The sequence below is a fragment of the Lissotriton vulgaris genome, chromosome 11, assembly GCF_964263255.1.
Source record: "Lissotriton vulgaris chromosome 11, aLisVul1.2, whole genome shotgun sequence".
NCBI lineage: Eukaryota > Metazoa > Chordata > Amphibia > Caudata > Salamandridae > Lissotriton > Lissotriton vulgaris.
Window position 1 is genome coordinate 419,396,042 of NC_141699.1, and position 20,766 is coordinate 419,416,807.

The window sequence follows — 20,766 nt, forward strand, 5'->3', positions numbered from 1 at the left end:
AAAGAGCAATGGCCTTCAAAATGCCATTTGAGGCCTCTCAGTTGTTCGGGGTGGAGCTAGAAGACAGACTTCACTGTATCTTTAAGGAGAAAATATTCTTAATCTTTCCAATGGCATTCCACGAAGGGGACAAGTACTTCAAAGTTCAGGTCCTCTTTTTGGCAACCATCAAAAGGCAGCAAAATCAGGGTCAGTCGGCTAAATTTCCACCCAGATCCTTGTCGGAGGGATGGGCAGAAACAGAAGCAAGGAGGTCGTATAAGGTGAATATTTAAGGTTTATTGCAGTAGGGGTTTTATACTAAGTGGGAACAACAGAAAATCATAGGTTCCTGATTCCTTCCGGTCACAGGGGATTTGTAGAGATGTTTCTTCGCTTCTTCTTTTAATCCTATGGTCCTCTGAGGATGGAGCGCTGGCCAACAAGAGAAGGAGAACGAAAGGGAGTGGTTAACATGTGTGTGGTGATGTGATGCTGGTAGTGTTCAGCAAGATTACTGTGATGTCATCTGAATGTTGGAAAGCATCATACCCTGAGTGTTCTGTCTATGGCAGTTTCCACTTGTGCCTTGGCTGTGCCAGCTGGGACGGCTCTCTGTACCTCCACAATAAATACATCTTATGTAAATCCTCTACTGTGTCTACTATGCTTCATTTCAGTGGCGACAGAGGACGTGATGCCATTCTGCCTACTCACGGCCACTTGCTGTCTTTCAAGTACCTTTTGTCTACAACTCAACTGTGAGTCAAGTACCCCTTGTTTACAGCGCAACTGTGAGTAATCTTTCTTTCTATTACTCTCTCATCCAAGGCACACACCTACTTGAACTAGTACAGTATAGAGAGCCATGCCTGGTTTCTTCTATGCGATCGCTGCTCAGCGCTTTAGTTACCTGCCTTACACCTCGATTTTTGTTTTTTTTAAAGAGCTGCGAGGTTCCCATGTTACCTTATTACCTCCAGATATTCTCACTGTAGCCTTTGAAGGTAGTAGAATTGAGTTGTTGGACTATTTCTGGGCTGCCATTAGTGTTCTAGGAGTAACCATCAAAGGTATGGTATATGCTGCAAGACGTGGGACAAATGTCCTTGGTCTTCTACATCAAGCTGAATTTGGCTTGACTATCAAACCTGGTCTAGCCAATTCTGTTTTCATTGACAAACAACCTGGTACTTCCATTTATGACACTAATTCTCTGTCCAGTATTCAAATGAGTAGTAATTGGGAATGCAAGTTCAGCAAACTTTTTGAGGACCGTCTTGGTAAGATCACCAATTTTCAACACTCTATTAGAGTTAAGGAAAATGCTGTCCCTGCGAAACATAGATTACGCAATGTTCCTTTAAGTATTAGAGGTGATCTATCCAGACATTTACAAACATTGTGTGATCAAGGCATCATTGAAAAAGTTGAGTCTACTCTCTCCCATTGTGTTGGCCAAGAAAAGGTCTGTGGACTTGAGGATGTGTGTTGACATCGGAAGTGGTAATGAAGCCACCTGGGTCGATGGTTTCCCCCTCCCACGCATTGAGGATCTCATTGCTAAAGTAGGGTCATCTTCATGGTTTACCAAACTGCCGCCTATCACCAAGTCGAACTACATCCTCAGTCTCGACATCTTAAAGCCTTTGTTACCCCTGATGGTGTTTTTCAGTTTTACTGTCTTCCTTTCGGTCTAGCCAATGCAGCCGCTGTTTTTCAGAGACTTATGAATGAAATGTTTAGCCTTACCCCTCATGTAGTGGTCTTCCAAGATGAAGTTCTTATTTTCACAAAAACTGAAGTTGAGCATGATTCAGTGATTGATCAAGTTTTCGGCGTGTTAGAAAATAGAAGAGTGACCCTACAGAAAAGCAAGTGTACCTTCAAAGTAAAAGAGATTGAATACTTAGGTCATATCATCTCAGAACATGGTATAAAACCCAGACCAGGTTTAGTCAAGAGTATTGTTGAGGTGCCCGCCCCTCAAAACAAAGAACTACTCATGTCCTTCCTTGGGCTTTGTGAGTTTTATGCAAAGTTTATGAAGGATTTTGCTAAAACCACAGAGTGTTTCAGAAATCTACTTAAGGAAGGGGCTACCTATGAATGGTCAGAGGAGTGTGAGAAAGGTTTCCAATCGTTCAAAGACCATATTGTTAAAGCTCCAGCTCTACAAGCCTTTGTCGAAAGTAGGCAAACCGTTGTCACAGTTGATGCTTGTGAGTATGGTCTAGGAGCCGTGTTATCGCAATATGTCGAAGGAAAGGAGAACACAGTGGGGTTTGCCTCCAGAACTCTTCGTCCTCTTGAACGGAAGTACTCCGTTATTGAAAAAGAGCTGCTGGCTTTTGTCTGGTGTATCAAGAAATTCAAGATATACTTGTGGGGTTGATCTTTTATTCTCAATACCCATCATGGACCTTTGGTGACATCCTGTCTGGGAAAAGTATTAAACGCACTACTGCACGTTTGGCGAGGTTGTCTACTAAACTACTCAAGTACACTTTCAGTGTAGAATACATTCCTGGGGGAAGGAATAGCAGAGCAAATTGTCTATCCAGGCTTCCCATTATTGATACAGACGAGCAAGACTGAAGTAGAAGTGTGTTTTGTGGGAAATGTTAAACAAGGCTGCTTGTCTTTTGTGGAAGATGATTGGGTAACTGAAGTTGATATGGATGTTGTGCTCAGAGAAGTGGTATTACTGATCAAGAAAGGTTGGCAGAGAGAGAAATGTCTTTCCTATGATCTTCAGATGTTCTGGAAGGTTAGTAATGAGCTTTCGGTTGAATGTAGAAAAGTAGTCATGGGTGACAAACTAGTGCCTCCCATGTGTTAAAGAGAGAAAATCATTTTAGACGCTCATTCTGGTCACCTTGGTGCTTCCATTACTAAGAGAAAAGTCAGGTCTGATTTTTGGTGGCCTTAGAATGGATACCCAGATTGGTGAATTGGTTAAACAATGTGCACAGTGCAATGCTAGTGACAACGTTCTTGTCTTATAGGGTATTGTTGAATCTCCTGTACCTTCTCCTGGAAAAGCCCTGCAAAAGTTAGGCATGGATTTTCTCTATGCTTCCCATGTTGAATTGGCACCTTCCTGCCAATTATTGATCATTTGTCCAGGTGGGTTGAAGTTGAACCTATCAGTATCTGAAATTCCAAAAGTGTTATTGTCTGTTTGAATAGGATTTTTCTCAGGAAAAGTTATCCTGAGGAAATTCTTACTGACAATGGTGTCCAATTTGTCTCACACAAGATGAATTCCTTCCTACAAGCTTGTGGTATTAAACACACCAGAACGCCTCTTTATCATCTGCAAAGCAACGGCAAAACTGAGAGATTCAACAGAGTTGTTGTGGAGTGTGTCCAAGCAGCTTTTAGATCTAAGTTCTGTATTTTCAAGCTATAAAAGATCTAGTTTGGTCACATCGCACGTCACCTCATGTTGCCACCAATTTCAGTCCATTTGAACTTATGAGAGGAAGAAAATCTTCTTCACAGGTTTATCCCTTTTGGATGGTAAAGTCTTTCCATCACGGTGGTGACATGAGGAGCATGTGGGAGTCTGCCAACAAAAAATCCTCTGAAACATGTGTTAAAAACATTAAACCTTCGGTTGAGAAAGAAACCCACACGATTTGTGTTGGAGACGGGGTTAGAGTAAAAAAAATCCTGTCTCAGTTAGAAAAGGTCTTTCTAAGTTTTTAGATTCTCAGCAGGTTGTAGAGATTTGCAAGAAAGCTGTGAAATTGGCCAATGGCAATTGGTGGAACACCTCACGTGTGGCTAAGGATCCTTGTTTTTCTCCCAGAAATGTGAAGTCTGACAAAAATGTTTCGGGGGCGATGGTGTCAGCATGAGCTCCAGGGTCCATAATAGCCCAAACCATTTATGAGATTTATGAGTAAGGTTAAACTTCTGTTAATTATATTAATTTGGGTTTTTTTCCCCTTCTTTTTCCTTTTTTGTATCTTTTTCTCTTTCTCCAAGATACATACTTGTGGTTAAATGGGGGGAGGTGTGTGATGTGATGTTGGCAGTGTTCAGCCAGATTACTGTGATGTTGTCTGAATGTTGACAAGCATCATACCCTGAGTGATCTGTCTGTGCCAGTTTCCACTTGTGCCTCGGCTGTGACAACTGGGACGGCTCTCTGTACCTCCACAATAAATACATCTTATGGAAATCCTCTACTGTGCATACTACTCTTCATTTCAATGTACTCTCAACCTAATGCCATTTACTTCCACCAACACCACAGTGAGAGTTTGATAAACGGACCGAGAAGGGAAAAATCGGCTTTTATCAGAACAAATCAAATTGAGGTTGTGTACCTGGGGTTTTCCCCACCCCAGGTCTCAGGGTTGCTAATGGCTGCCTTCCATCCACTACGCCCAACCTTCCCTCTCCGAGTCATGTACCGCTCTCTGACGCAACTCTCGAGAGTTGCGGCGGCTCTTGCGTGTCCTAAGGAATCCACCAGTCTTCCGACCACAACTCGGGGTCCTCCTTATCTCCGGCATTGTTTCCAACCGTGCTGTCCTACCTCCATCCTTCTTCCGGTCCTGAACGCCTTTCTGTCTCCTCCGACCTTCTTCTCCCTCTCTCCTCCACCTCAAACGCTCCCTGCATCGCCTTAACTCCTCCTCCTCGTTTCCTGCCTCCAGCATTAATTGGGCCGCAGGATTCGTCTCTTCGCCCTCCTTCACCCTGATTAGCTCTTGAAGTTGTTGTTCCGTCCTATACAAAGGAACAATAGTCTATTTTTATTTTCTGCACTTCTGGTCTTTGTATGCTGACATCATCCGGACCCCGGAAGGAAGGAACCCAAGGGAGAGATATCAGGATTGGATTGATATCAAAGGTAGGGGTTTGGGGCGCTTCCTTACAATCCTCCTTCAGGTATTTTAAGAAAAGCAAGACGGATCTGAACTCGAAGGGTCAGCGCCCCTGACTATTCTGAGAAGGAGGAGGCCTTTCCATTAAGTAACAAGTCCGCACCATGTGCTCAGTGAGACAAAGCAAAAACAAAGGAAGTAGTATGAGCGAGCCCTCAACTGCACACCAAACAGGCAATGCCAAACTTCCAGGCGGAGGGGGACCGAGCCCGGACACCCCTGCACTGCCGGGCATTATTTCCCAGACTCCCACACCCCAACACGCACAGGCCCCAGACAAAGCATCCAGACCCCCCTCCAGCTTGCAGCCTTTGTCGGGCGCAGACACCGCAAAGAAACAGCGAGATTAGCGAAAACAAAGATAAACTTAAGCAAACCGCTTCGACCCCTTTCACCGGACTCAACTATAGTAGAATGGGTAATAAATTAAATGAACAAACAAACCCCAAACTGATCAGCATGGCCCCCTATCTTTCCGAGACTAGGACTGTATGGAAAACTGAATGTAAGAGTCGGTGGAACTCAAACAGTAACAAGCATTTACAAGTGGGACACGGACAGCGGGAGGGGGGCCGGAACGGGCACAGGACAGTGGAAGGGGGGGGGGCAGCAGGAACGGCTAGCACTCACCTGGACCTGGACTTCCTCCGGCGGCCGTGGTCGGCATGGAATGACAACAACAAACCCAGAAGAAAAAAAAATGAATCTCCGCCCGCCGCCGCGATGACGACATCGCAGAGGCGGAGAGTGAAAAAATTGCGGGAACGCCCCCGAATCTGGTCCGGCCTTGACGGATAGATCCGGCTCCCAATGGCTAGCCTCCATTTATGGAGCTAGCCAATGGGAGCTGGGGGACGTTCCTGAAACCCATATTGTAAACAATAGATTTCGCCTGCGCCGAAAAGCTGCGCAGAGCGCAGCCTTCGGCAGGCGAAACCTAAAAATGCAGCTGGGTCCTCCATTAGTCATTATCACAGATGTAAGCAAACTTGTCTGAGGTACTACTCTATTGGGCAAGTCCTGCCAATTCAAGTGGTCAATTCTGTAGTGTCCCAGATAATTAAATTGGATAGCTGATAACAATCTTCTGATCTTTGAAATGTTTTCATCACCATCTATTTCAGAGGAATGCATTGGTCAAAACTGATAACACAGTAGCACTCACTCACATCAATCATTAAGTAAGCACATAATCCAGATCTCTCAATGCAATAGCAGCACTTTAGGCACATGGACAGAAATCAACCTTTTGCATTTGTCAGCAGTGCACATCATGGGCATCGACAATGTGGCGGCCAGCAGTCTCAGCAGGAAGTTTCCAACCTTGCAGTTGATGTTATCCAGAATGACTTTTCTAAGAGTTAGCAGCCGGTTTGGAAAACCTTTTCTGCATCTATTTGCAACCAAGGGCAATGCTCTCCTTTGCAGGTTCTGCTCCAGGTTTCCAGTGGACGGAGCGTGGGAAGTGGATGAATTGGTAATGAAATGGCAGAGACGTCTTCTCTATGCATTACCTCCCTTCCCAATGATCCTGAAGGTTCTCTCTAAGTTCAAGCAGAATAGAGGGCACTTGATTCTTGCTGTTCCACATTGGCCACAGAGGTCTTGGTTTCCACTTCTAAAATCCCATGCTCTTCACCCTACTTGGGAACTGCTGATGTCTTCTTCTCCTTCTCTCAAGTCTTTGGCGCTGGCCTTATGGCTCCAACTCAGTCTGTCATTTTAGAGGTTAAGTAGCATGGACTTCTTGCAATGGGTCTTTCTCCTTCTTTGGTGGAGGTAATTCAGCACGCTAAAAGAACTTCCAATTTGAAGCCTTACTCAAAGCACTCAAAGTCTTTTGACACATGGAGTTCTCATGATCTTTCTGCACCAGTCTGCGATTTGTCTGATGTTTTGCACTTCTTTCTGGGCGAGTTACACTTAAATTTCTCTCTGACAACTGTGAGAGCTCAATGGTTTGCTATAAAAGTTTTGAGGGAATTTTCTGAATCTTTCTCTGTGGTACATTCTTTGGTCTCTAGGCTGTTTAAAAGCTTTTCGATGGCAAGTGCAATGAAAAATACTATTTCTCCTGCATGGGATCTTGCCATTGTGTTACAGGTTTTGCAATATTGTCTTTTTGAACCTTAGGATGTTGTAGATTTGAAACTGCCTTATAAAGTTTGAAGTTGTTAAATACACATGATGTTAAAAGAGCTCTTTTGATATATTTTACCAGGTCTCAGCAGTACTTGAAAACTGAATCTGTGTTCGTGACTTTCGGTCAGTCTGCAAGGGGGAAGGAGACACCTTCTATGACTCGCAGTAGATGGATTAAGTCCACAACGTCATTGACTTTGCAAGACAATGCAGGAGATCCTCATGTTCACGGAAGATCCACAAGAGAAATGGCCACTTCCTGGGCAAAGTTTCAGTGAGTATCAATCCAGGATATGTGTAGGGCGGCTACCTTGTTCTCAGAGCCTAACTTTGTTACATATTACCGCCTAAATAGTGTTTTAAATTTGCATTTGAATTTGAGGACAAGTGTCTTGAACTCTGCAGTAATGTTCGCTATTGCTTTCACTTATGTTTTTGATTGTGGCATGCATTAAACCTGGGGTGTTGCATAATTGCCATGGTTCATTCTGTTCTTTCCTTTCAGTTCGTCAAAGGACTTTGGCTTTGGTATACCTCATTTTGTAATGACTGGGACGAGGGACTTACCGTTAATCTTCTTTACCCTTAGTGCATCTCATCCTCGTCACAGTCATTACATCTCACCCTCCTACTAGTCCTTTGACAAGAGCGTGGGTTCTATATAGCTCCCTTTACGGCACCCAGGTTGGGTGGGTAGGTCTAGTCTTCTAGGATCCTCCTATTCTTTGTTTTGTCATAAGGTGATAACACCTCATTTGATAATGACTGTGACGAGGAAGAGATGGACTAAGGGTATTAACCACATCCGTGCGGGTACGATTTACCGCCGGGTGCTGAGCCCTAACAAAACGGGCGTGGTCATGACGGAACGGTTCCGTCATGAGCACAGCTCAACCAATGCCATGACGGAACCGTTCCTTCATGAGCACAGCTCAACCGATGCCATGACGGAACCGTTCCATCATGAGCATCGAAAGGGTTAAAGATTACCGGTACGTAACCAAATCATCTCCTGAACCTAGAAGAAGTTTTTTGGAGGCTTCCATCTGCTCATATATGTAACAGCCAGTTTGACCCTAAGCTGCACCATCATGCCTAAAATCAAAAAAGTCACGTTCTGATGAACTGAGCATTCAGAAACCCCTCAAAGTAATTAGCACTTACCCTATCACACTGAAAAACAGAGGGTGTTTGATGGACTTTCATTTGCGCTAAAATCACTCTACCCTCCTTCATCCCAGTGGGATTGACTCAATAGTTGACTCACTTCATGGAGAGTTTTTAACAAAAAATGCATTGTAAGCAGGATTGCAAATTGTGTCAAGTATTCTAAGTACCGAGTCCCCATCCATGGGCATTCATTTTACCTATTAGTGTACGACAGCAGTTATAATCTTGGTTTCTTAAATATAACTAATTGGACTAACACACTTGATAACAAAGAATTATAAAAGTAAAGCCTAAGACAGTGTGCACGTTGTTTGGTGTGCTTGAAGTGGTCAGGCAACCTTAAACACAGAATAACACAGATCTAACATTTTGTGGATATACCTGGGTGAACCATTGTAGGCAGGGGAACTGGAATTAAGCGACATTTGGGCAACCAATTAATGTCAGAAGACTGACTAAATTATGCGGCAACAAATCACTATACAGCATAATGTGCCACGTCCTGTGTCAGTACTATTTCACTATTTTTTAGGTTTCGTAACCTGGCGAGGGGCGAAGCCCCTCCCAGATCGAAATCTGTTGTTTTTAATAGTGAGGTTAGGACAGCCTCTGTTTCCAATTGGCTAGCTCCATAAATGGAGGCTAGCCATTGGGAGGCAGAGGCTGTCAATCGCGCTTTCTCTCGAAAACGCGATTCGGGGGCGTTTCTGGTGCTTTTTTTAAACCCCGCCCCTTTGTCCCGGGCCGCGCTGCGATTGGCTGCTGGCCCGGGACACCCCCGTGACGTCATTCCCGGGCCGCGCTGTGATTGGCTGCCGGCCCGGGACACCCCGTGACATCAGCCAATCACAGCGCGGCCCGGGACCTGACTTGTTTGTATTTTCTTTTTGACTTACGCAGTTGTCGTACAAAAACTAAAGGATTTGGCACACACAGGAGGTTCCATTTGAAATTCTTATTTCTTATGCAACCTGAACAGGTGAATGCTGTCGTTTAAAGGATTGTGCTGTTTTGTTTTTTCGTTTTGTTTACAGACGCAACTTGAATAATTAAAGCGGGAAAAAAGCACTTGCTTAATTTAGTCGGCGCACATATGCAAAATGACCCTTTAATTTTCAATGCAAAGCTTCGGGGATGCGTGCAGTATGGCTTGAAACCATTGGCAAAGCCGGTCGGTCCCCGAGGAGAGACTTATTGGTTTTACCGGTGTTTGTTTGGATCACTAATGATGCCGGCTGCAGGGGAGCGTTGTTCGGACGCCCCCCCTACGCTGCTTCCAGGCTTCTCCCACGCAAAGGAGACTGGTCTAGGTCACGTGGGTGAAAGGCCAGGACACTTTGCATCCTGCAATGTTGATCAGCGCTCGGAAGTGCTGCACAGTTCCCGGGTGAAAGACGGGTGTTTTGCGGAAATGTTTAATAGACCACGATTGGCCATTTCAAGGAGACGTACTGTTTTACTCCTACTTCTGTATTTCCGCGATCTTGAAACTGTTGGTGGTGTCCTGCCTTCGAACGATCTTGTTTTAAACCCTCTTATGTAATCCTTTCGTTTTTTATAATGTTGCAAGAACTCGAACATCTCAGGGATTTACTTTTAATTCTGCGCGAAGCAAGCAGGATTGAAGTCATTGCTTTATACACGACCTTCATGACGCAGCCAATCCCTGGCGTACATTGGTTGCACGGAGTGCAGTTGTAAACAGCTTGGACTTGGGCACAGGAGCCGATGTTATTCTATCGCTCTGAACTGCGCATCCCTGAAATGTAGTAGCCTTTCCTAAAATAGGTTCAGGGCGGGGTCCGTAGACCATTGACTACTATAGATGGAGAGGCGATCTGCCCGCTTCGGTGACATAATCCAGGGCGCTCACGCCTCGAAGGGCGTTCGTTTAAAGTAGGCTGCCTTACTGTGTGGAAATTAGTCCTAAAGTGCTTCTGCATTCGCAAACATTACTGAGAACTGCTTTTTCTACGTTCAGGGATACGATGATTCTTTGTATTGCTCTGTTCGTTTTTATGTGTCTAGTGCGCGGTTATTTGTGTTAAAAGTGGGTACATACCAATCGCTGCTAACTTTGAAGGGCCTTTGTTTAAGGCACTCGCTGTCCAAACGAGCTAGCAATTATGAGTCTTTATTTTTTTCGTATGGCATAATTTTCGTGAGTTTTAAGCACCTTTCATTGTTTCATGTGGCTTGTTTCGGATTCCTGGTCCGACGGCCTTTCATACCTTTATTACTGAACAATATAGCGCATGCTCCCCCCCCCAAAAAAAAAGCTCCTTTATTGCGACGCTCCTCCTTTAACAAGAATTGCAGACCTGCATGTCTTGTCACCCATGATAATACCGCACCCCACCAAGTGCACGCAGGTAGGAGTAGGTTGGGCAAATAGCCGGAGTACATGCGTTAATTTGCAGAAGCACATATTTGTAACATTGTGTCTGTGAAATTTGAGCATGCGCACATGCTTGCCCGGTAGGCCTGTACTCTTCTCGAATTCAAGCACGTTTGGCAACGGTTTCTGTTGAAGAAAATGTGAAAGTGACATTAAGTTATATCGCAGAGACCGAATAATCTATCGGAAGGTGGATCGAACTTTGTTATATTAGACACTTTGTTTCTCTTTGATGTAAAGAGGACACGCACCACAGCTGTTGTAGTGGACGACCAATTGAAGTCTAAGTGAATGTGATATTTTCAGAGCAATAAAAGGCAAATGATACATTCAGCAAGTGTGTGTTTATGTTGATGTGAGAACGAGAGAGCGGTTAAGGTATGGTATTTGGGAACAGCCGTTGTTTCATTATGTGCTGAGGAAAAGTATTGCTCTATGAATGTCCATGCCAGAGCAAAATGCCCAGATTTGCCAAACTACTCGCAGAAATAGTTAGCTGTTGACGTCTGTTTCTGAAGTGATTTTTGTTCTTTCCTCCCTGTGGGCTTAATAAAAAACTACCTTCAATCTTCAGGAAAGTGGTCTCGGCCCCAAGTGTACGTATATGGGTTACAGACCCTTTTGTTTATTGTAATTCATTTGTATTACTTGGTCTCCACACAGCTTGCTCGAGTTCAGATTACTCCGCCATTGTCACCCTATTTTGAAAAGAAACTGAGGTCTTGGTAGGCCATCTAGTGTACTATTGAGGTTGGTGTTTAATGGAGCAGTGGTTTCTCGTGCACTGCAGTGCCATGCATGCACATTGCTTAAAAACTACTGTTGTAGGTCTTCAGTAAGGTGTTTGTAGGACTGTCTTCCACGAGGGATCACGTGACTAATTAACAGTTTTAATTACTCTTAAAGCATTACAACTACCTGTTTCAGTAAACTCGTCATTGGTTAATAACGCTGTTTTGTTTTATGGTCATAAAGACAAATCTACATTTCTTTATTTCCCCCCGTTTGTTTTATTCGAAAATCGTTTTGTAGAATAAATGAAGCATTTGCCCCTTCTGGGTAGACAGTCAGTGCTTTGTAAATACAGTTTAGACTGGCATTGCAGAAAATAGACCTACATCTGGGATTAAGTTGAAGTTCATGCCCTGGCGCGGTTCATTGTTTGTCTGCGTTTCCTACGCATCAGCATCCTTTTGAGTTTGGCCAGATTTAATTTCCCGTGAAGCCAGTCTGGGTTTTGTAGACTGAAGGCCAACGCAGTGGGCAACATTTCTTTCACCCAGTATCTCCCATGTATACATTGTATTAATGGAGAAAGAACATATATTTCGCTTAGAAAGTTGATGATTACCTGAAACTTGATTGCAATGTGACTCTTTTTAGGTTGAATGGACTTTAACGAATCCACCTTAATTATTGAATTGCAGGAGATAATAATTGGCTAAGCCAGTAGGCATCAAAAAGGCCCTGTGCAACATGACAAACTTAAAAAAAAAGTGCAGTTACTCAACCACTTCATTTTGTAGGCATGCACGCTTTTGCACATGTTTCTCTGTGTGCGTGTGGGTGCAAATGCAATAGGTCTCGCATTTGCGAGAGATTAAGCTATTGGCATTGTAAATGACAATGCCATTTATTTATCTGTTTTCAAAACCAACACATAAATAAAAAATGCCAATAGCTATAACTTTTACAAAGGCGAAACCGTTGCATTGTAAATGCTTGTTTTAACACTTATTAATACTTTCTAGGCAAAGGTTTCACCTCATTAGTCCTAGCCCAATACCTGAATCTGCAACTAAAAGGCGATCAGTTAACTCTTTCAAAGGGTCTGCTACTGTAGGGCACAAATAGTGGTGTCTTTTTAGCAACATTTGATCCAATTCAGCTAGAAACAATTTGTTGTCGAAATATGCCAATTATACAGCAGATGGAGGATTATGCGGCAAGTGCAGAATATCTAGAATTATGCAGAAAATGCCACTGCTACTTAATCACATAATGTCTGTAGCCTTGGTAATAGGGTGGCAGAAGAAAAAAAACGTGTGCCTCCTTTCTGTGGCTTTGTTATGCCAAGGGGCCTAGCTGACAAGTAGCCCTGTGTGACCTGGTATGCTTTTAACCAGTCATGTTTTTTTTTCCAGAAGCACTTTGAATTCTGGGAGTTGTACTTTTCCCTTTAAAACGATTGTCTAAACGTCCCGGCATGTGAGGTGTGGCTGGCTGATTCAGTTTATAATAGTGCAGATATTACACGCAATATAATACACAAGTATGGACTCTTGCTAAATATTCCCTTGGTGTACCGGAGTGGGGAAGCCAGGGTAGTTTCAATACAGCTAAATCTCTCTTTGTCTCACTTCCCCGTTGCTAATGTTTCTTATAAGGTACATAACAACATCACGTAAAACCCCAGGGTATGTTGCAACGTCTGGGAAGGAGGTGAAAGGGCTATCGGATATTGATGTCACAATAAGTCTCATAACCAGAGCAGACGTTATCAAACAAAGGAACATTCTGGAATGCTTGTTGTGATTGTTAGTCATGAAGGACTGAGTAAAAAGTACGTATTTTGCCCTACACTAGCAACCTCCATTAACATAATTGCCCTGTTTTTTTCTGATTTCACCTGGAGTTGATTCAGTTCGATCATAGATACTAAGTTTACCATGTCCGCATGTGATGCACTGCTCCACTCCATGTTTATTTTTTGAATTGTGGGACTTGCAGTCCTAGTTTTGTAATGGAACAGGCTACACGTCACAGAATTGGAAGAAAAAAACACGGACTGGAGCATCTCATCACACATGTACCTGGGTAACTAGGCAGGGCTGTTCAAAAGCTTCTTGTAATCTAAGAAACCTCACATATATATGTTTGAAGCTGCGACATGCCTAGTACGATTAGTTTCATCCTGTTCCCTGTTTCTTCTCTGCCTCCTGTAACGTAGCATGGGGCATTTATCATTAAACACTCAGGACTGCATGTCCCAGAATACAATGCTTGGGCTGCGATAAACAGCAGCTGTGGCGTGCGCTGTGGAGGTTACAAGAGGTCTGCTGAGAGGGCCTTGGAAGATGGGCACAATCATGCCTCTCCCCTCCTCCTCTGTCTGATACGATGTTCTTGCAGCGAAGACATGTTTAGTACTGTGTGCACCATGACATCCGCACCAGATGAACCCTCGAATGTTAAGTCGCGGTGGGGGCGGGCCAGTTATCGTATGGGGTCAACAGGAACAGCGGTCCAGGCGCCATCCCACCTCAAGGGCAGCGGTTCCATCCTGAGCCGGCAGCCTTCCGCGAGACTACAACCCCCAGCGTGCACCCCGCCGACCGCACAACTAGAAATAAAGACATTTACATTTGTAGAAACGTTTTATTCCCTGCGCTTCCCATGCGTGCTGCCCCCACCCTGCTCCGGCCGGTGACCGGACGTGAGATGTTAAGTCGGATTATCGCACGGGAAGGAATACAGCTCTGGCACACCCCTCTTCCTCATCCCCGCCTCCTCCCGCGAGGGAGGCGACTAAAAAAAGAGCTGATACTGACTTCCTGTGACAGTTCATTTCCTGGTTGTGTGGCTAGGGTCAGCCCCGCTGATCAGCTGCTCTGCCCCCACCTATGTGAGCCACCCCCCTCTGCGATGCCCTCCCCTCGGCCCCGTGCGGGCCCCCACACAGTTCCCTCCGCGGCCCCTCCTGCAGGCAGGATGCTGGCCTGACCGCCTCGTAGACTGCTGAGCAACCGCTGCCTGGACCAGGCGGGGGGGGCGACCCCTGGGGGCTCCGTGCTGGGGAGGAGGGGAGACTTCCTGCTTCTAAAGGAGGACCTGGAGGCAGGTGAGCGGAGTGGGCGGGAGGAAAGGGGACCTTGTTACATGTGCCCATATGCACAGGAAGAAAAAAATACATTGTATAGAGTCTGGGAGAGTGATACAGTAATTTAAAGGAACGATGCTTTCTGCCCTCTCCCATCCTGCATCCCAAAGATGGGGGCATCGCTTTTATTTTATCACGCTCGGAAAGCGCTGCATGCTGCCAAGGTCACTCCAAGGCACTAACATAGTAAAAACGCATAACATTATAAAGATTGTACAGCCTTCACATGAACCATACAGTTCCATGAAGCGGCATGACTGTTTCGCCAAGCGCTACATAAAAATAAACATTTTGTTTTCAATTCATTTTATTTAAATTTGTTCTAAAGATTTTCCACCCGGCTTGTAGAAAGCAGTACAATTATGTCAATAACTGTTATTCTCATGTTCTAGAATATCATTTTTGCAATAAGTGCTGCAAAAGTACAGTTGTCTCGTGGAATTTTGTGTTTTTAGTTTGCAGTGTAATCTTTGCAGAACACGCTTCAGAAGCACTCACCTTGTCCCTTGCTATTATTTTCGTCGTAATGTTTTTGTCATTTATTAACCTCCTCGCATATATGTAGCAGCGAGTATAGTTCATTTCTGCTGTTTATACAGTGCTAAAATAAATTAGCAATTTCCAATCAATTGGATATTAGTTTCCTCCACCTTGGTTCAATGTTGAGTGGGTGAACGTGTCTTCTAGCATGACATAGAGGCACCTGGCAGCTATGTACAGTTACATTTTTTCGCAGGCCTGTAAAGCAAGAGAGATTGTGTACTAGAAAAAACAAGGTAACGGGCCTTCTTGACCTATGCTCCTAGGATCCGGTATGGACTCTATACATCAGGACCACCTCACCCCGATCACATTTAGGAAAGACCTAAAGGCGCCTCTTTTAAGAACACCAGTCCACTCCCGCTCTCGGAATCTAGATTTTTGGCACAACCACTTGCTGACTGTGTCCTTACCTTTGACCCTGTACATCACTCTGCAGTCTTTGTGCTCAGTTTCCGCTGACATCCCATAAATACAGGCAGGCATGCAAAAGAGGGCAATTGTACTTTTCATATAGATCATACATTTTACTCCTCTTTCTCAAGATACTTCCTCAAATCTAAGTTATGAATCTGTGAAATTCTTTTTATTCATCATATCATAAGTGCTACTATCAGATATATCTGTTACTTGTACAGCATAGTAGGGTTTACATTGCAAGTAGGCATGGAGGCTATACATTCAAGTGATGTTTTAACATATAGTGCAGGAGGGGCAGTGTGCTTCTTGGTGCATGGGAGAATATATGTTTTGAGTTTTTTTATATATATATATATATATTTACAAGGCACCCTCGCCAGCTAGTAATGTCTCTGTTCTATATACAGCAAGTTTATGTTTTGTTGGGCACACGGTCAATCTTGTGCATTCCAGGCACCCGCAATAAGTATGTGTTTCTGTTCCTATTATGCAGTGATCGCATCCCCCGGATACGTAATAGGTTGAAATCTTTTTTTTTTAAATAAAAAGCCACGTTTAATTCTGATGTTCATGCTGTTTCTGAGCTCACCCAAAACTGGCAGAGAAGGGAAATGAGACTCGCAAAAATGGCAACTAACTTGTGGGGTGTGAGAATAATTCAATCAACATATACCTTTCATTTTCTCTTATCATTTGTTTGTTGACTTTTAAAGGATATTAAATTGTCATTTGTTTAAAATTATACAATATTTCAAAATGGCGGTATCACAGTAGTACGACACGAAAGGTACCTATGAGACGAGTAACACAGTGAGGTAAATTGCCCCTAGAATTAGTGGATCTTGCTTCTACTTGTAATTAGCTGTTTTTATTTATTTAATTTTATTCTTTCTTTTTTAGGTTGAAATAGAGGGAATTACTGTATACCTTGTGCACTCCAGCATATCAGAAAGTGGGATTGGCTGTATTTTTTGTCGATGCATATCGTGTTACTCACCACAACGGATTTCGTGGCGACCCCACTGTGTAGGAAAAGTCGCTTAAAAAAGAAATCTTCATACATATTGTGCCCCCTCACCTCCCCTGCGTGACTGCGGACATGAAAAAGTTTTTTGATTCCCGCCGGGACCAGGGTGGATCGGGCCCTGGTTCTGGTGGTGGTGGTGGTGGCGCTGGGTCTGGTGGCCCTGGGACAGGTTACATTGGCAGAGTTTTCAGCATCGGCCGGTACCAGGTGACGGTGGACGAGGTGCTTGCAGAAGGTAAGAACTGAATTTTTTTTCACTTGCAGTCCAAAATATGTGATTCAAATTTGTATAGGTGCTTTGGGGCTCATGCATCAAACTCCCGTTTTGCGTTTCCAAATTTGCGAATTTTACCGAATCGCAAATATGGATTCGCAAAACGGGATGCATCATGGAAAGTGCAAAATATTTCCGATTCGGTAAAATTCGCAATTTTTACCGACTCGCAAATATTTTGTGACTTCAAAATTGCGAATTCGCAATTCCCATTGATTCCTATGGGCCAAAAGGCCCATAGGAATCAATGGAAATTGCGAATGGCACTTAGAAAATTTCATGGGTGCAGGGGGGGGTCCAAAGGACCCCCCCCCTGCACCCCCGAAATGTAATTTGAAATGGATGTTTCACACACACATGTCCTAAGGACATGTGTGTCTGTAACATGACATCGTTTAAAATGTAAATTAGTACATTTTAAACATTTTTCGCAATTTACCACGAGGTTCAACCTCGTGGTAATTTGCACTTCCAAACCTTGTTCTCGCAGTTTCATTTCTGAATGATGCATTGCATTTAAGGAATCGCAAATTTGCGATTCCTTAAATGCATTCGCATTCTGGAAATTCGCAAAATCAGCGAATTCCATTCAGAAATGATGATGCATCTGAAAAAGCACTTTTGCATTCGCAAACGGCCGATTTTAAGGAATCGCACCGTTTGCGAATGCAAAAGTGCTTGATGCATGTGGGCCTTTGTTCCTAATGCCCACTACCCACCCCAGGGAATGTGCTGACGGGCGGTTAGGGACAGATTATTGCTTTCTGCTATCCTCATGTCCCCAAGTGTGGTGTCTTACCCTTTGCTGAGACTCACCCAAGCTAGGTCACAGCAGGCGGAATTTCATTCTACGCTAACCTCCACCCCTCACCTTCCTCAGAGGTTCTAGGGAGAAGCTCAAGACCATGGAACAACATCGAAAGGTGGATCTTCATTAACTCAAATATGTTCTTTTCAGCCTCTTCCCTACTAGCACAAGCCAAGTTTGTCATCTATAGGCAATCTCAGTCACCCATGCACATAACAGATCCTCCCTCAGCCATGACTGTATCCATTCTCCATGGGCCTCACTAAGGGGTCGATTAGGATCGCGGACGGAATTGAGTCCGTCCGCGACCCCTGAGGAGGAGGGAAGGTCCGCATGGTCTGCGGCGTTCCCTCCGAGCCGATTAGGATGTGACTGCCAGGGTGGCGGTCACATCCTCTATCTTTAACATTGCGGCGGGTGCAGCTTCAAGCTGCACCCGTCGCAATGTTAAAAATGCATGCATCGCATTTGCATGCACAAAGCGGCAGGCACTGCGCGGTGCCTGCTGCTTTGTGCACGCAAATGCAGTGGGGTACCATAGGTACCCCCCATGTGCACCCCCCACCTTCACCACGGGGGCCCGCAACGGGCCCCCGAAGTGAAGGTCCGTATGCTTTTCCACGGCGGAAAAGCTGCAGCGGGAAAGCATGGCTTTTGCACCATCCTAATATGGCTGGCGGTGTCTGATAGACACCGCCAGCCATGTTACAGCTTTTCTGCCGCGGGCGGAAGGCGACTGCGTCGGAAAAGCTGCGGACGGAATGCCAGACCCACCAGCCATCCTAATTTGGCGGTGGGTCTTTCGAGGCTCCGCGGCGGTGGCCTCCGCCGGCCCGGTGGATGCGGGAAAACCGCGATCATAATAGGCCCCTTAATGTGGCATCCCTTGAAAGGCTTGCAGGAGATTTTGTTCGTTCAGGTACTTACATACATGAGGTCTTGCACATATACTCTCATAGTTTCTCTTTGTGGCAGGTCCCGAATATAGCTTTATTTTTTTATATAGGTTTTTATGCAGCACTTACGTTATGCAGATTCGTAGAGCGCACTATCTCTCAAAAGGGTTTCCTGGAGGTGAGGGTTTATACAATCCTAGGGCTTAGTGGGACTATTCAAAAAGTCACATCTTCAGCTTCTTGCAGAATTCAACAAGTGATAAGGAGGCTCTTGTGTGGTGGCAGATCATTCCACCTTTAGGAGCGATGTAGAAGGCTCGACCACCGCATCTGGTTTTCCGTATGCGTGGGATAGGTGCAAATAGGAGTCTAAATGAGCAGAGTTGTCAGGAAGGTTTGTGAAAGCTGATATGATTGAGGTGTGTTGGGCCAGTGTTATGTAGTGCCTTGAAAGTGTGGGTGGGGAGTCTGAATTGTGCTTTTTAGTGTATGAGGAGCCAGTGGAGCTCCTTCAGGTGCAGAGTTGGGGGTTGAGTCATTCTGTCCACAGAGTTCTGAATGGTTTGCAGCCTTCTTGTGAGGCTTTTGTTGATCCTTGCATAAAGGGCGTTTCCGTACTCTAGCTTGCTTGTTATCTGGGCATGTGTTACAATTTTCTGGGTGTTGATTAGGAGCTATTTGAAAGACTTCCTCAGTTTCTTTAAAGAATGAGGCAGTGACAGCGTTGACTTTGGCGGTTATGTCGAGTTTGCTGTTGACGATCCTGAGGTTCTTGGCAAGAGTGATGAGTTTGGGTGACGGCCCTACCTCGGTTGGCCGCCAGGTGGAGTTCCACAGTGAGATGCTGTTTTTGAAGATCTCGGTTTATGTTTTAGGATATGTATTTTTGCAAGGGATATACTAATTAGGTTACTCTGATTACAAAGCGCACAATCCCTTGCTCTCCAGCCACACAGCCACAAGGTCTACCAGGACCCCTAGGGCACTTTGCTGCTGAACAACTAGCAACCTGGTATGAGCATTCCATTGATGTAGTAGGGGATTTGTTTCAGAATGACCACTTGCTTACATTTGATCAGATATGTCAGGAATATAGCATTCCCCGACTCAGTTTCTATTACACAAGCCGTTATTAGGAGGCCTCAGGACACTGTGAGATGTGATGACACAGAAGCACCAACACATGCAGTGATGCATGCGCTACACACCTCGGGAACAGGTCGACACCTAATCACTTGGTTTTATGGAGCCATTGGGGATCACACTGGGATTTATCTGAGCCAACTTCATAAAAAATGGGAAGAGGGTTTAGCGCCCCCTGCATGACACTGAATGGACACTGGCACTTGAATCTTCTCATTCCATCCCTAGAAACTCGCTATTCAAGAACATTCAAGATTAACTTTTTTATAGGGCTTACCTCGCACCTTCTCCAATAAACCGTAGGTTCTCATCGGCTGATTGTGACTGCCCCAGATGCCGAGCGCTGTCAGCCAACTTTTAGCTCATGCTGTGTGTGTGTGCCCAGATATTGCAAGTTTTTTTGCATTAAGTGCACACCCTATTGGTCACAATTACAGAGCTAACAACACAGTACTGTTGGGAAGGTACAGAGCTGGTCATTTTTTTAAAGGAGTAAAAGCTTTAAGGTGCAGGTGCGCTTTACAAATTCAGCTCTTCTTTTAGGTAAGCGCATACTAGTCCTGCATTGGCGTGCACAACATCCCTGTCCTTTCTTCAGTGGTATCGAGCCTTCTCCTTCTCCTTCCCAAACTTATATTTTATTCTTACCTTAATACATTTTCCCTTGCGCCATGGTGGATGACCGAAATATTTGCTGTTAGTCATAGTGCCACAGCTGACGAACCGAACTACTTAACACAAAATGTTTTTAAGATGATGAATTAATCTCTATTAATGTATGTAGTGCAAAAAAGCTTGTCATATTGTATTACTGTATTAAATAATTTAGAAGCCTAATAAAAATCTGAACACCCAATTAGATTACTCAGTCATTGGAACACCTTCCGCAGTGAATAGTCTGCCACGCAATAGGTTGTAATCCCTCCCAAACCAAATTTACATGTAAGCTTTCTGAGGTTAGTAGAATAGTAAACATTGAACTGGGTAATTAGTAAACCAGTCACCCAGCATCAGAAGGAAATTCAATGTATGGTGTGCATTAGTCAAATGATTATCATAATTAAGGCTCTGCGTTTTCGCAGATTTTTTTACAGATAAAACCAGACAGAAAGCCAGGTATTTTCCAGTCCGTATTTATTTTGAAATGTGTATAAAAACGGAAATTGGGTTGTTTTTGAGTGATTC

General features: G+C 44.4%; 1 protein-coding gene across 8 annotated transcripts in view; it reads left to right on the forward strand.

Moving 5' to 3' along the window:
• Nucleotides 1–14,138: 14,138 nt before the first annotated feature.
• AAK1 (AP2 associated kinase 1) overlaps nucleotides 14,139–20,766 on the forward strand; it is a 363,094-nt gene continuing 356,466 nt past the window's right edge. For all 8 annotated transcript variants that reach the window (XM_086943487.1, XM_086943480.1, XM_086943481.1 and 5 more), the window contains exons 1-2: nucleotides 14,139–14,434; nucleotides 16,334–16,695. In XM_086943487.1, the coding sequence (XP_086799613.1) occupies nucleotides 16,533–16,695 (163 nt within the window). In that variant the 5' untranslated portion in view covers nucleotides 14,139–14,434; nucleotides 16,334–16,532. The remainder of the gene's footprint in view (nucleotides 14,435–16,333; nucleotides 16,696–20,766) is intronic.